The sequence below is a fragment of the Grus americana genome, chromosome 9 (genome assembly GCF_028858705.1).
Source record: "Grus americana isolate bGruAme1 chromosome 9, bGruAme1.mat, whole genome shotgun sequence".
NCBI classification, from domain to species: domain Eukaryota; kingdom Metazoa; phylum Chordata; class Aves; order Gruiformes; family Gruidae; genus Grus; species Grus americana.
In genome coordinates, this window is record NC_072860.1 from 14,644,939 (window position 1) to 14,661,546 (window position 16,608).

The 16,608-nt window shown below is 36.2% G+C and overlaps 1 protein-coding gene across 4 annotated transcripts in view; it reads left to right on the forward strand.

Moving 5' to 3' along the window:
- Positions 1–16,608, forward strand: part of ACAP2 (ArfGAP with coiled-coil, ankyrin repeat and PH domains 2) — a 68,796-nt gene that overhangs the window by 25,545 nt on the left and 26,643 nt on the right. For all 4 annotated transcript variants that reach the window (XM_054834912.1, XM_054834914.1, XM_054834913.1 and 1 more), the window contains exons 5-10: positions 220–278; positions 778–961; positions 3,228–3,272; positions 4,386–4,481; positions 8,857–8,931; positions 15,645–15,757. In XM_054834912.1, coding sequence (XP_054690887.1) covers positions 220–278; positions 778–961; positions 3,228–3,272; positions 4,386–4,481; positions 8,857–8,931; positions 15,645–15,757 — 572 coding nt within the window. The remainder of the gene's footprint in view (positions 1–219; positions 279–777; positions 962–3,227; positions 3,273–4,385; positions 4,482–8,856; positions 8,932–15,644; positions 15,758–16,608) is intronic.

A 16,608-nucleotide genomic window follows, 5' to 3' on the forward strand; every position in this document is an offset into this window, starting at 1 on the left:
AGTCTTTAAGAAAAGACCAGCACATGGTGTTGAGATTGTTTTGCTTATTTTATTCCTTATTTATATCAAAACCACTTTGAAGATGTTTATATTTTGGTATTGGATACATATTGGTTTAATAATAATTCTCATCTAATTCTACATAATAACTATATGTATGTCTAAAATGAAAAGTTATGAATACCTCTAAGCTTTTGACCTACGTAATCTTTCTTTCAGATCCTATTTGACCAAACCCAAAGATCAATTAAAGCACAGCTTCAGACATTTGTTAAAGAGTAAGTTACTTTGCACTTTTGATTGGAAAATTATAGGTAGTAATTAAAAACATCTGATTCGAGTGGGTTGGTGTAACATCTTTCCTGAAAATCGCCAGCCATAAATTGAGAAGTGCATATTAAAGCTTGTCAAAAATCACCCCAAATCAGTGAGGCTTTAGATACAGCTGCAGAAATGTTGAAATAGTATGAATTACCAATCTTAATTACATGTTGTCATTGTCTAAGCTTAGGGAGAAAAAGTGCTTACCAAAGCTTTTTCCCAGTAAGTGAGAGATGCGTTATTTAAATTTCAATTTTGTCCTTTCCTCAGGAGAGAAAGACAGGGAAGCTTCTACCATGTGTTGTATGATTACCCTTTGATCTGAGCATTTATTGAAGAATATGAAAACAAAGAAACTAGCTATAACAGTCACGAGCATGGTCTGTCTAGTCTATCTTTAAACACTTTCTTCATGGTTTAGAATGCATTTCTTATCCATCTTTCCTTTTTCTTTAGAGATATTAGGAAATTTAAAGATGCAAAGAAACAGTTTGAAAAAGTTAGTGAAGAAAAAGAGAATGCTCTAGTAAAAAATGCCCAAGTTCAGAGAAATAAACAACACGAAGTAGAGGAAGCAACCAATATTTTGACTGCAACACGGAAATGTTTTCGACACATAGCTCTGGATTATGTTCTTCAGGTAAGTGCAGCAATAAAAGTAATTTTTCAAAACCATCTGTTACATAGAGTGTACTTAGTTCTTACTGTAAGCTTCTTCGAAGCTGTGGAGATTTGGTGAAAAAGGACTAACTTTGTCTGCAAGTAATTTCTTTTTTAAATGAAATCTGAGCAAAATTAATTTACTTGATGTATTCTTATTGCTTAATGCTTTGGCATTCAGTGCCGTTGCTGTAATGACACAGTTTAATTTTCAACTTGGACGTTAATTTTGAAAAAACAGTATTTGCCTGATACTTGCCTAAATGTATTTTGTGAGTTGACTATGCTGTAGTTCCTTATATATTTGAAGTAAAAACTGCAACCTACCCTAGGAAGTACAAATTACCTGAAAAATTCTGATATAGGATGTTGGCTATTGCTGTAATTTCAGCTGTTTGCTTTGGGTTTTCTTTAACAAATCCCACTTGTCTAGAATCCTTGGAGTTTGGCATTGTGCCTTGGGGGAAAACAAGAGCATAACTACTCTTTTGCTTTTTAGTGCACGTTTCCTATAGAGTGTTGAGAGGTGTTCTTTTTCCTACTACTTTGAATCCTGTGAAATAATAATAAATTTTCTGTCGATGCTTACGATTAATCTGTTTCATAGTTACCCACAACTACAGCAAAACAGGATTATTGCAGCTTGAATGGTACGAGGGGTTGGGGGCTCCTAAATGGAGCTGGGGTTCTCCTATGAACAATCTTTTAAAATTATGTTGGTTTTATATTAGATGGTATCATCTTGATTTGTGACAGTCCAGTCAGTTATTTAAAGCTTAGTTAACTGTTCTTTAAATTGCATGGATTACCTGTAAAGTGAAGTGGAATCGATCTGATCTGCCCAGGCACATGCACAGACATGGTGGTCAGTGGTCAACACTGAACTTGCTAAGGAGAAAATTTGTTTTGATGTTTATGTGAATTATGTACCACTTGGTTATTTGGCAGAGGGGGAAGCTGGCAGTTGTTGCTATGGGCCAGTTCCTTGTGTGTGCATTGAACTGCAGATAATTTGTCTCCTGGAATTCGTATGCTCAAAGTATGAGCAGCTCCCGTGATAAAGATGCGTTTAAAGTAATGGGAAAAAGTTTCAGCATCTCTTAATTAATGTGGACAAAAATTAATTCAGTTTCAGGAATTCTTTCTACTTGGGTGATTCTTTTCTTCTGGAAAAGCGGCTTAACAGCTATAGTCTCTTTGTAGCTATATTGGCTTTAAACTGTATTTCAAAACCTTTGCTTTCCTTTTTTTTTTTTGCCTTGCAAGTTGAAGGTTTGTTCTATACAAACAAATCTTAATTATTTTTGCAGCAGAAGGTTTTCCAAAATACTGACTATTTCCAAAATACTGACTATTTAAGTATAGAAGTACAATCTGGTTTTGATTATACCTTCAGTAAGTTTGTGGGTTTTTTTTTTTTTGCTGGAATTTTAAAGTGACATAGAGGTGTTAAATTACAAAATCATGCATGTTTCTGCTAAATGGGACTTCTAAAGTAAAATCTGTAGTTCTGGATGACAACCTTAAAGGTTAGGGGACAAAGGATAGAGGAACTAAGTGAATGTGAAAAATAAATTATTTTTTTTTTCTATATAATGTGAAATCCTTCAAGTTCTAGGGCAACACCATTGGTCAGTGACTTCAGCTAGCTTAAAAGTGCAAGTATATATGAAAAGCTACTTATTGAAGCTATTATGATCTTGCTTGTTTCAGAGACTGGGGCTATATCCCAGCTTTGGGACACTTTGGACAATGTCAGCCCAAGTGGAAAAATAAACATGCCCCCGTCCTTTCCTCTCCCCTAGCAGGGGATGGCAGTGGGGCTTAGGACAGCTTCTTTAAGAAGTTGGTGGGCTGGGTTAGCTCATACTGTCAGAATGAGTATTTGAAATGTGTTGAATTAAGCCTCTTGAAAATTGGTACTAATTTTCCTTGCTTGAAAAGTGTATTATTACTTCTAGCTAGCACATGATGTCTTGTATTTTCCCTTTTAATATAAGAAAGTTGAGACTATCACTGTGAAATTCTATCTTTGCAAGCTTTTTCTGATTGCATCTCTTAAATATAATGACAAAACTAGCATGCATCATCTTTTAAAATAAGTGCTTTGCAAAGTCTGATATTGAGTTATGTTCTTCCAGGGTTTTAACCTTTGATATGATTATTTGGAAGTAATTTGAAGTTTACTTCAGTGGGGAAAATTTGCTAGTAGAATAAACTAAGTTGCTTGTTTGTTTTTTTCCTAGATCAATGTTCTTCAGTCTAAAAGGAGAGCAGAAATCTTAAAATCGGTAAGATATACTTTAAATATTTTCTATACAGAAAATAAATACATCTGAAATTAAAAATGTGACCGGAAAGGAGTATATTAAAAATTTTGTCCTTTTACCCATCAGAACATTACCAGTACATTCGGCACTGTGGTGACAGTCAGTTTGGCCTTTACTATAACTGGGTATAGATGCTTAACTGGTTTTGGCCATACTTTTGGTTCAGATTTGAACACTTTAAGGTTTTCACTGCTGTTGACTCTTTGGTATGTGTTTCATGGTTAAAATTGAACTTTGTCTGCCAAGACTTCTGCTGTTTAGGTCTGCTATATTCATTACGATTATAAACAATAAGTACTTATAATCTAAGATGGATTCAGCTCTTTCTACAAAAATGGCATTTTTTTGTGTCAATAGCATATTGTAATAGCAAATATACCAAATGCTTTAGTATGGTATCTGCTAATGTACAGCTATATCTGTGTGCTAGTTTTCTTCTGATTGTCTTCCCTTCTATGGTTCATAATATCTCTGTAAAAAGTTTGAGGTAGAGACTGCCAAATTAAATGGTGCTTTTCTTACAAAGGTCTCAAGTTGCATTCCCATAATTTCCTTAATTCCTTTAAATAGCAAAAACTTCAGTTGGATCACAGCTTTATAGCTGCTTTCCGTTTTGCTCTGCGTCTTCCCAACTTGTTCTCTTTTTTTAAGACTGGACAGTCTTCTCAGCTGTGTTCATAAAGATTATGGTTTTGGATTGTTAGTAAATATATTCTGTAGCCCCTCTCTAGTTTACATGTCCTAGTTAAACAGGAGATAACAAAAGTTTCAGGTGACATGAACTAGAAGTAATTTTCTGCCCTTAAGTAGATTTGTTTTTTGTTAATGAGGTTAATCCTATTAAATGATGTCTGAGACTTTTGGCTTGGTTCTTTGCTGCCTTTACCTTGCATGTTTATTTACAACATTAGAAGCTCTATGGGACATTGATGTAAAATTGCCAGGATGCAAGAGAGCAGAAGTTAACCCTGGAATTGTATTCTAAATCTGTTCATGTGGATTAGTTAAGTGATATATTTATCTGATCTCTGATAAATATTTATCCTTTTTAAAATATCCTGTTTTCTCTTCTAGATGTTATCATTTATGTATGCCCATCTGGCTTTTTTCCATCAAGGCTATGATCTTTTTAGTGAACTTGGGCCCTACATGAAAGATCTTGGTGCACAGGTAACAAATTACTTTAAAAATTCATAACTATATGCTGGAATGGATGAAGATGATATATGTGTACATATCTTAGATTTTTTTCAAAAAGGGAACTGTAGTGTGATAAAGGCAAAGCATAAAAATACGCTGTAAGTGGTTTGAATGAAATTAGAAACTGAGAGTTGTCTATTTACTAAAATCAATACTACATTTAGGATTTACATACTTAAATATAGCCATGTAGTACCATTGGAGGTACTCTGTGGTATTCAGGACACTGGATTATTTTGTTCTAAAAAATTTTGTATGTGACCCGTGTTATAAATATATTTAACAATAAAAAGTAGATTAAGCTTTTTCCTTCTACTTGTATACATTATTTACTGTATAAATTATGCAGTGTGCCAAAAATAAAATTGATGTTAGCAACTTAGACCATAAAACAGAAGTCTGATTTAAATAGTGCAAAACCGAGTTCGTACATCAAATCCTTCTTGCCCAGTTTTGTTGTTTAAGAACACACAATTGCAACTTCTGGGTTCTCAGTGAGGGACTAATGAAAAGGTTAGATGGACCGCAGCCAACTGCACATGGGAGACATTGAAAATGCTTATGCAAAATAGATTAAGAACGTACAATATTCAACTGAAGATCTGTCTGTGGTGCACGAAGAAGACTCAGCAGTGTCTTGATTTGTTTTCAGTGCAAGTTGAATGGGCCTGGAAATACTTGTACAACACTTATTTTTATTTTTTTCCCTTCTATCCAAGGACTTGCATCAACTGAACTGATGCAAAACCCTCTATTGCCACTTCCCAACCTGATCCACAAAACAAAGCCAACTCGAATTCTAAGTGTCTATCCAGATACAAAAGCAAATAAATGACAGCAAACATTTATTTCCATTCATCTCAAGTAAATGTGTCATCGAATGTCTAAGAAATTACATTGTTCTGAGCTGGTTATTTCTGCCACAGCACTGTCATCATCTGTGCCCCTAAACCTGCTTCTGTGTCTGCGCAGTGAAGCGGGTTGGGAACTGTAGAAAGTAAGTCCAACAATCAAATGTCTAAATAGTTATTTTTCTGCTAGACTAGTCCCCAATCAGGTTACTGTGGGTCTTAATTACTTGTACAAACACATGTCAGGGAGGTGTGTGCTTGTGTGTGCATGCGTGTGGCGAGCAAGTGATGGAGCTGAGAAGAGAGCTACTGCCCTCCATATTTGGTCTAATAGCTGGACTTGAAAGTTTCAGGTGCACATGACTCTGTCCTTAGTTCTGCCTTTTATTCTTTCACGTCCTTCTATTTTGAGTTGTAATTGTTGAACTGTAGAGTTTTGTTAGTATAGAATGTGTGTCCTGTACCTCTGCAGAAGAGAGGATGGGGAAAGGAGGCAAAAACAATGCAGTTGGTAGTGGTTTGTGCCACTAGCTAGACTTTAATGTTTCCATTTCATTGAGATTATTTGAGCAAGGAATACAAGGTTATTTTTGAATGGCTGGTCATCCTTTTGCTTGATCTGGTAAGGAGCATTGTGTAACATTCATTTTGGTGCTGGTATCATAGCAACTGAAGGAGTTAAATTTAGAAAATCCAAAGCTGAGAATGTTTAAGATACATTGCAGTTGGAGCAAAGATAGACTGAAGATCCTAAAGTTGTACAACTTGCTGAACTATTTTTTTGCGACAGACCTTGGCGTTTAAGTAATGGATATTTTTCATGACAGAGACTCGTAAATAGCTTACGAAAGTTTAACAGTTAATGGCTTTGCAGTTTGTATTGGTTGAAGCTTCTGCCTTTAACAGGTCAGAGAGAAGGTACGTTGTGGTGTAAAATAGGGATTTCCTAGATTTTTGTGAAAACACTGGCAGATTTCTGTTGGTGAGTTTTCCTTCCCAGGTAAATTTTGTGTATGGTCTTATTACAAGGTTTAGCAGCACCTGGAGTATTAAAATTGAAGTGATCTTAAATAATACAGTTTTTTAATTCTTCTGTTTGGCATTTTCAAAATAACTGGCTTACGTGATGGAATAGGATTGAGCAGTTCTGCTTTCTGGATATTTTAGGTCAGGGTGGGATTACTTGTGAATCAGGTCATTGTAGGGGAATCTTTAATAGCACACAAGTGTAATATAAGCTTTTGCATGGAAATTATGGTATTTGGCACTCTTCACGTGAAATGTGGTATTAGTTTAAAAAGAAAACCTACTTGAATTTTCATTCTGAGATGAACTATTCAAAAAGCTGAACATTTTAGTCTTTGATCTCTACAGAATACCAGTTAGTGTTAAATGCTTATGAAATACATTTAGCAGTAAATGCAGTATTTTGAAAAACCTGGTTTTTTGAAGACTGCCCAATTGTGGTATAATGACTGGGATTTTGATAGTTTAGTTGTGTGATTGGCCACAGCTTTTGATAGTCGTATGCTGTTGGTCTCTTGTTTAAGACAGCTGATGTGCTGCTCACCTAAGTGAAAAGAAGAAATTCTGCTCTGAGCTTGGAAACTGGAATGATGCAAGGTATTGATAGTGAAAAGCGAATGATGAAATGAGCTGCTGTTAAGAACTTTATTCTGGCACTTACGCTGTGGTAAATGTATCTTTAAACACTTCTATTTAAGATAAATTAGAGCTAATTGCTAATCTGAATGTGCCTGCCTTCTTTTCATCTAGCAGGGTAGGAGGAGGAATTTCTTGGGGGCCATGTGCAGATTCCTGAATCTGAGGTTTTAGCAAGAAACTTGATTCCTATAAAGCCTTGGACTGCCCTTGGACTGCCCTTGGACTGATTCTCATGTTTATCACAAAACAATGAGCTTCCCAGGGTTCTTGGTGCAAAACAGTCTTTGAGTATAGTAGCAGTGCAGTCTCTGGCGTAGAGGCTCTTCTATCATTTTTAAGTCATATTGCTACATAAATATGATGTCTGGACACTTAGGTCTTTAACGTGTTCATGTTCACAAATACCTGTAAGGTGTGAAAGTGCTGGCGTAGCTGTTTGAGGCAAAGAAGCCAGGGAAAGAAGAGTTAAGAAAAATAAGTGTATGGAGTTGGATTCAGATGTCCCAGCTGTCTGATGGCTCCTTAATTGTTGGAAACTGTCTAGCACAAGGGTGTAAGAGCCAGTTATTGTCTCTTTTTATCTCTCACTTGTATCATTTCAGGCAGAGGAGATGCAGCACTGGGGAAAATGACCAGAGCTGGCAGGGGTTCTCACTTGCGGTTATGAGAGTGGGTGGAGGCAATCCTATTTGTGTGTGAATTAGATGTTTTGTTAGTCATACTGTGCCCTCTACCACGTGACTGACTTCAGCTGGAAAACTGGTTTTGCACACTGTTCCTGATCTCCTCGTTCTAGACCTGGAGTAGAACAAGGTCTGTCTTACAGATGTACCGCTGTGTTCGGTATTGCATCTGCATCGTTATTCAGTAAGATCCTGTGACTGGGGTTAATGACAGCCTTCTATTACGGGCGGAGCTGTATTCAAGGAGTTCATCAGATTCCATAGCATGTTGCATAAGTGCCAAGCTAACTGGTCTTTCAAGCAGCATCTGTTCTTCCACTTCACTATATTTCTTATGTAAACATTAAAGTCTGGGGGGAAAAAAGAAAAAAAAAACACCTTACCCTCTTACAGGATATCTTAAATTCCCTGCCTTTTTTTCCTTTCTGGTTTTTAAAAGGAAAAAGTTGATGTGGTAGTGCTATAGACAAGCTTGCAGCAAGTTTTTGGTAGTGTCTTTTTTATTATCACAGACTTTGTAAGGTTACTAACTGAAACCTGCTCTCTTGTGACAGTCTCTCTTCTTTGCATAATCATATTGTTGCTATTTCTGAGACTAGAAACAGTTTGAACAGTTCTGCCTAAGATTTCAAGGAATCCTGCACAAATACTGCTCGGTACCTGATCAAAGCTATCAATACAAAATCCTGGTCGAGGCAGTTCCCCCTGCTTTGTGGAGGGGAAAAATCCCTAGGATTTGCTCCTTGTAGTTCCTGCTGCTAATGCCAGTGCTGCTGCATAGGCCAGTCAGCCAGCAGGAGCAGCTAAAGCATGAGTCATTCTCTTCAGAGACTGAGCACCAATGCGGTATAGAGTCGCATATGCTTGGCACCATGCTGTTCTTTGAAACATTTCTTCTAAGGCTTACAAGAAATATACACCTTTCATAGAGGTTAATTCAGGATGGTAGTGCAGTGCTTTAAACGAGGCTTCAGTGGTTATTAAAGGTAAATGCTTTGTGACCAGAGGAGTAATTATACTATGCAAATAAAACAAAAGTCATGCAATGTCTAGACATAATGTGAGGTTTTTTGTCAGCATTATGAAAGCTACTGAGCCAAATTTCTCTTGATATCTAAAGATCCAATTTTCTGTTTCTCTTTACAGCTGGATCAGTTGGCTGTAGATGCTGCAAAGGAGAAGAGAGATATGGAGCAAAAGCACTCCACTATTCAACAAAAGGTACTTGACAGAATGTAAAAGGCAGACTGCACACACATTTTTGTATCTCTGGCATCTCTCCCCAGCAGTGCATCTCTGCATCGGAACCATGAGGGATGGTACCTGTAGTGCAGAGAAATAGACTTACACGACATTAAGCGTAGGATTGGATTGAAAATACTAATTTTGTATTACAGAACAGAATATTATGTTTAATTTTGACTGAAACATAAATAGAACAGAATTTATTTGAATGCTGGGACTCTAACATTTCATTAGAACTCTTCATTCTGATTGTATCTTGGATTCAATATAGTTGTAAAAGTTGCTATCTGTCCCTCCTGTGTATCTGTAGAAGAGGTGTATATGCTGCAGAGTCCTACAGTCAGACATAACACTTTTTGTGGACTGTGCCAAATATGAGTGTAGCACTTTGAGGCAGAATGTAGCAGCTGCTATTGCATATGAAGAGCAAAAGTAAATTTTTTGTAAAGGCTGTCTAGTGTATGGTGTTCAATTGTACACAAATATGAAAGTGATAACATTAAATTACTGTTTTGGGAAGATTTGTATGTACAATAATTCTTTTTGTTTGAGAAAAATGTAGATAATTCATGTTGTGGGGAGAATGACTTCTGTTGTTTGGACGTTTCAGAAGCTCTAGATCAGTATTGGTTTTGCAGGTATAATGCTAGAAGTTAAAAATATTTCCACTGAACTCTCCGGTAGTGAGCTAATACTGGAGGTACTTTTGAAAGGGATTAGATACCAGTTTAAAGGTAATGCAACACTTCTTACTTTCATTCAAATTCATTCTGTGTTTGTTCAGGTGGCATAAATTTTTTAAAAAGTCTAATGTAAATGAAATCTGAGTAAATCAGGAATGAAAACACATTAAGATCATAATTTAGGTAGCCTTAGTAGGAGTTAATATTAATGGGAAAAGGTTGCTGAAAATGTTTTTGTCACTTCATCCCATCATTCATGCAGGAGTTGGTGGGAAACATTAGGATTGCTCTAACTGAAATTGAGCAGACATGATGGTGGGTTTTAGGGCAGTGCTGACATTTGGAGGCAGACAGAAGATAATTGCAGGCAAGGAAAGGGGGAAAAAAGAGGGGATATGGGAAAGATGGTACTTGAGAATCAATGTTGATGTTCAGATTTTAATTTGTTGGGGCTCAACAGGCCTAGTTTCAGGAGTGGGCAGTACTTGATGGTTCTAGTGCTAGAGAACAGCAGTGCTTGGTGAAGATTACAGGCAATTATCTTTTAATTGGCCATAGAAATAATAACTTGTTACAGTGAATTATGGTCATTGCTGTTGCCAGTGGTGTTTACAGTCTTTGTTTTTTCTTCAAATGCTGCTTAAGGCTGCTTTACAGGTAAACTATTTCTAATAGTATCAATGGTTATTGAAATTTAAGCTTTGTGAAACTCTAAGCTATGTCTGTGTGTAATATAAATATTCTTGGTTTCTAGTACAATGATAATAATAATGAAATTATTTATCTATTGTTCCTTATTTTGAGTGACAATTTTATGCTGTCTCTAAAATATAATCAAGGCAGTCAAATTGTATTGTATGTTGCCCTCAAGTTCTGTGTTTCAAGTTGTACATGTTGTCTCCTGTTCTTATTAATCAAGTCATTGGTGCATTTTTGTGATGGTATTACCTAGATTAATGCATCTAGGCTTTGGAGGACATGCTTTATTGGAGATTTCTCTTATAGCTTGTCAAATAACTTTCTTGGTTTCTTACTCAGATTGTGTTGTGTGTGGGTTTTTTGTCTCTTCCTCCTTTTTTTTTTCCCCCAACCTTCCCAACAATTTTGCTTCCAACTCATCAGGATTTCAGAATCTTGAACTACATTAGACCTTGGATCTTGTTCTTTATATCATTATTTGTCATCTGGTCAACCTGACCAGGATGGCAACCTTGCTCTCTGTTCTCTTCTCATGGCTTGTCATGTTGCTTTCCACTGGGCTGCCTCTTAGGCATATGTTCCGAAATCTTCCAGTGCCAAATCCTTCCATGTTTTATAACTACTGAAACTTCTGCTTCTTGTGTTGAATACTCCATGAGATATATATGCATTTAATATACTGAAGTTTTAATCTAATGCTTCAGAATGATGCCTTTTCTTCATTGTGTGGATAAAGAACAGTTCCTTTTCTGAAATGTATAGGTAAGTGCACATGTGCACACACCTACCCACCCACTACCTGTGTTTGCATATATGTGCATATGCATGCAGAACGATTGCACTAATTAACTCATCTCACTTTTGTTTATAAACAGCATCCTATTTAATTAGGCTGTTGTCCGAGAGGCTAATACAAAAGTCATGGAAGGGCTTGGTCACCACGGTAGTTTGATTTCTATGTTAAGAGAACTGATTTCTGTTTTTTTGTGGGGTTTAGTTTTTGTGTTTCTAATTACACAGCAAATATGCAAGAAACTATTTTTTTTTGGTGTAAGAAATTATTTTTCCTGTATTAATCTGAAGCAACACATACTATGAATTAATCTAGAAATGTCATGATAATTCTGGGAACTTTTTGGGAAAAAAGTTTTTGTAGGGAAAGATTAATAGCAAAGAGTGTTGTGTCGGTGTCAGTATCACTTATGACTTATAACTCTTGTTTTCTGAGCAGTTTGCAGCCCATTGCTGTAGAAACATGCTGAATTAAGAAATAATTTAAAAATTGATTGGACCTGTAAATAGCATTATGGCTTTTTGGTTTTGACAGAGCTAATATTTTGCTCTAAAATGAGGGAAATAATACAGGAAAAACATTTGCATTGAACTTGAGATAGTTTTTGTTGTATTCAAATCCCTTTTTCATTTAAAAAAAATCTGCATCTGAAGAACTGCTCAGGAAACAGCTGGAGTGAGAATGATTTGAAAATTTTTAACATCTTGAGTAAACAAGGTGATAGGAAACCAGATGCTACTACAGTCATAAAGCAGGCATAAACCAGAGCTGCTGTTGAGAAGTAATATGAACTAATTCCTGTCTCAAAAAACAAAGATGTACCAGTGTTTCAAGTGACTCATATGCTCAATGACTATCTCACCTTCTTTCACTTTGTCTTGGACTGTAAACTTTGTGTTACTTGTTTTGTCTGTTGTTGTTTTAAGCCCTTCCTCAAGGGACCTCAACTTAAGCATGACAAATATCTCTTGCTGATGGGATGGGAATGGAAGCAACTTTCTAAACAGAGGAGTTACACAGTTAATGTCTTCTGTTTTAGTATATGCTGGAGTTAACTTTTCAGATTAGTGTTTTCTTTGGTACTTATGGTCCCCCATTTACTGCCTTTTTTAAAACTTTAAAAATTCTGCTTCTCTAAAGTAAAAACCATATTGCATACATATTCAATGTTAAAATGCTGGTACTCACACTGTCTAAGATTTACTGATAAAATGGCTTGAATAGCTTTAGACCTGCTAGCAATCTTCATATCGAAAGTAAATTGAAAACTCTGCTGCTGAAAAGTATGGAGGTTTATGTTCTGGTAACAAGAAAATTATATGCAGAGAAATAGAAAACATGCAAGCTATGAAATGAATCCAGTATGTGTGATAAATTGATAAGTTTATATGAAAACACATTCACTAATACACTCTCAAGATTAGTAAGTATTTTGTGACCCACCAGATCAGTGTTAATTGTGGAAATGAAAGTTGTTTTTTCCATTGCCAGCTGGTTTGCTATCCCTCATGAACATTTAAAGAAAAAGGAGGAAAAAAAGGCATGAAAGCACTCTGTACGCTTCACTTACATAACACTTCTACATGTTTCTCTTCTAGTAGCTGGCCAACCTTGAAACGTGTATCAGAATAGAAGCCATAGATGTTCCTTCCTTCAGATCTGAAAGAAATGTGCAATACATGCTTCAGTGTAACTTTCGTAATACTAGCTTAATTTCCTTAGTTCTGATGAGGTGAAATGTACTTTAGTCCTGACACCTAACTAGTAAATGATGTTTAAAGTTCAGTCTTTATCAGCTGCTTTAGGAATACAAAATTCTGAATCACATAAAGTGACTGGGTTTATTAACATGTGATTCTCTTATGCAGGACACTGGAAAGATATGGATGTATTTCTCTCCACCCCCTGATTATTTTTTGTGATTCACTAAACTTTTCCATGAGCCAAGATAAAAATAAACTATAATGTGACTGCTTTTCTTCTTTAATTATAAGACAGCAGAGACTATAAGATCAGGCATGCCTTATCTGGTTCCTTTTCCTACTTTTATTCTTTTAATTTAAATTAAGCAGAGGGGGGTGGTGGTGTTGGTATTGTTTGTTCATCTTTTTCCTGACCACAACTTCATTGATGAAGTTGTATGAATAAAGTATATAGAAGCTTTACTTCCCTCCTCCCCCCCCCCCCATTTGTTGTCTGCTGTGTATAGTTAGGGAAATATTAAACAGTTGTCTGTATACTCTTACACTCTTGGGTCTTTATCTGCTCTATTAAGGTGGAAGTCAATCAAGGAGGCCATTAAAAATGACACTAAAGACTCAGTATTTGAGACAATTTGGACTGAGAGTGTAGCACAATAAATTATCCAAAGGAGTTCTCCTGTCATACTGGTGTGTGTCTGCAAAGCATAAGTCTAGATTCATTGGAAAAGACAGTTGGATTTTCTACAGCCGTTTCCAAACCTGAAGGAAAATGTGATTACACTGTAGTTTGGTCAGAAAAGACTGAGGGAATGTATGTTGTCTTTCACTCGACAAGGCGTTGCAGGCATCACCGAGGCAGGAAGATGCAAATCTTTAGCAGGTTTCATTATGTTTGGGAGCTGGTAAGTTAGAGCAATCTATCAGGTTTTTGGGGAGGGAGGGAACGTGACATCAGTGTGTCTAAGTCTGTGATTATAGGGCTTTTTTTTTTTTTTTGATGGGATAAGTAAAAAACAGGACTTCTAGCACTTCAGGAATGTTTGTGTGTGTCATGAGTTGTGAAATACTAAGTTAAAGTTGTACTGTAATATTTGGCTGTTTGTGCTTACATGAAGTCTTTAATGTTCAGCATTTTCTGATCTAGAAAACAGGCAGAAAATCAAAGTTATTAAATACTGAATAATAAATGTACAGATTTGTGATTTTTGAGAATCTTTTCTTTGCAACCTATATGTTTATTCAGGTCAGTGTATGGTAGTGATATGAGTTCCATTTTCTTTTGGAACTCTTACTTTTGCACTGATCTTCTGCAAGTGAATTAACAAAAATCTAGATTTAACACTTAAAATGTAGTTAATCTATTCAAATTGGTAATAGCTGAAAACACTGTGAGTAATTTTATGGCGTTTGGTGCTGTGCTGGCCTGGGAGTGTAAAGGGCCCATTTGGTATTTGTAACCACTTCACTATGGTGTTTGATTAACCTTGGATTGGACCAAACCATCTGCATGTATAAGAGTGAACATTGCGTGTAGCAGAACAGTTGTGTACAGGCTGGAATATTACATAGGGCTAATGGTATTGCTTTTGAAGCTGATTTTTTTTATATATATAGCTTCTTTTCTCCTATGAATAGACAAATTCCTAAGGAGCAAAGTACAAAACAGAGATTTACAGGCATACTTTTCACAGAAAGCTGATGTTTGCAATTTACAAAAAGTACCTGCTGAAGGTATGGGGAGTGACATTATGAATTGTCCTGCATCTTCAGTATTTAACCTGTTTTTTTGTTCTGAAACTTAATTTTTAGTGCTATGTCCCTTCTGCCCTAGTTAAGGGGAAGAAGCCATATGTTGCTAGTCTATTTTAATGATATATTTTACTAACAGTGAAATTAAATCATAGCATGTATATTATTTTGATCACTAGACATAGCTTATGATAAGTGATGTTGTTCCATGTGTGCTTTTTCATGCATGCCTAGTAGCTGTTAGCCTCCTACTCACTGAACACCTGAGCACTGTAGCTCCCTGCGAAGAGTCTATGCTGTTTCAGGAAAGATATGAAAGCAAATAATCACCAAATAGACTACTTAGTCTACCCCACCTTTGCTGGCAATGGGAAGCAGTTAACCTTTCTAAAATTTGTAAAGCTGTTATTAAGTTTTATTACCTGTTACTAGATTAAAATGTATATTCCTTTGTCCTACTTCTAGCTTCATGTTCTTGTCAAAGCTGATAAAAAAATTGCGAAGTTGCTGTAATCATTGCCAGTACCCTGACCACTTTAAATTAGGGATAACTGATAGCATCATCCTTGTTTGGTTACTTGTCTTCCAAGTTCTGATCTGGCTCACTTGTCAAGATGACAGAGCTGAAGAAAATGCTAAAGCATGACTGGATCTATACAGTTCTCTGCAACAGGCTGCAATTGCTTTTCAGTTTTGAATTCGAACTCCCATTGCCCCTTTTCCTCTACCTTACTCTCACCTTTCTTTGGAATATACATGAGACCATTTGAGCAGACAGTTGAAGCATCAGATGCTCTGTCAGCAATGTTTGTCCTCTGCTTGGCCATAGAGGTCACCAATACCTGAGCAAGAAGTTCCACTTGTGTGCAGGTAAAGTAAAAATCTTGAGCATTCTGATCTCCTAAAAATACTTTTTAAAAGAGTGTTAGGGGCTGGAGTCATGGTGTGACTAGTAAGTGTTGCAAGCAAAACATTATTCCTAATTTTTTTTACATCAATGCTGCCCATATTTGAAGTTTCAGTTGAACTGCAGTGTCTTTCTTGTCTTGTTCTTTGTACTAGGATTATTCCAGTGATGATACTAAACTAGAATACAATGTAGATGCAGCCAATGGTATTGTTATGGAAGGCTATCTATTTAAGCGAGCCAGCAATGCCTTCAAGACTTGGAACAGGTAATTATTCAGAACCTCTATTTACTAGCTTGTTAAGATAGTGCTTGTTAAGCTAAATTCTGGTCTGACTTCTAATGTATGCAACTCACCAATTCCATGATTTTGACAGCACACTTGGATGATTCTGTTAATTAATGTAGAGATGACACTTCAAAGCTGTTTTTCCTTATTTTCTATCCTAGTTGTTTGCAAACCTTTTTCTAAGCGTGTATCTTAGTCTGGAGAAGTCCTATGTATGGAAAGCTTGCTTTTTCTGTGCAGTCTGTCTCTCCAATTGAATTTTGCCTTACTTTGGGGTTGCGACAGAGCAATCCTTATGATTGTATACAATAAGCTATGTAAATGTATGTGCTGGAAAAATAAGTGTTAGAGGACAAAGTGAAATGGAAGTTGTATAGCTGTTGGAAAGAGGGAAACACGGTGAAGGACTCAAGTACTCAAGGGCTCAAGTTATTTTTCCTGAAATTGTTATCCTTTACAATTCCTGTCCTGTGCAGTGACTCCTACTTAGTAGTTTTGATGGTCCTGTTGGGAATTCAAAATATATTGTTAGTCCTGTCTCTTTAACAATATATACTTGACTATTGTTTAAATATTTTTCTCACTGAACAGGATTTCTTTTGCATTTCCAAGGATGTACGCTTTTTTCCAATGAAATATTATGTATGCTGGAGCATTGACAGTATAGTTGGATACGGATCTTGAATTTTAAAGTTAATTTGTTGTGATATAGAGCTCTTCTTACTATCTTATGCTCTGCAATTTTTGCATCAGTGCTTCTGTTAAACTATCTGCTGTGTTTCAAAGGCCAGAATGTGTGTTTGGATGCGTGGTCCCTTCCAACCTTAATT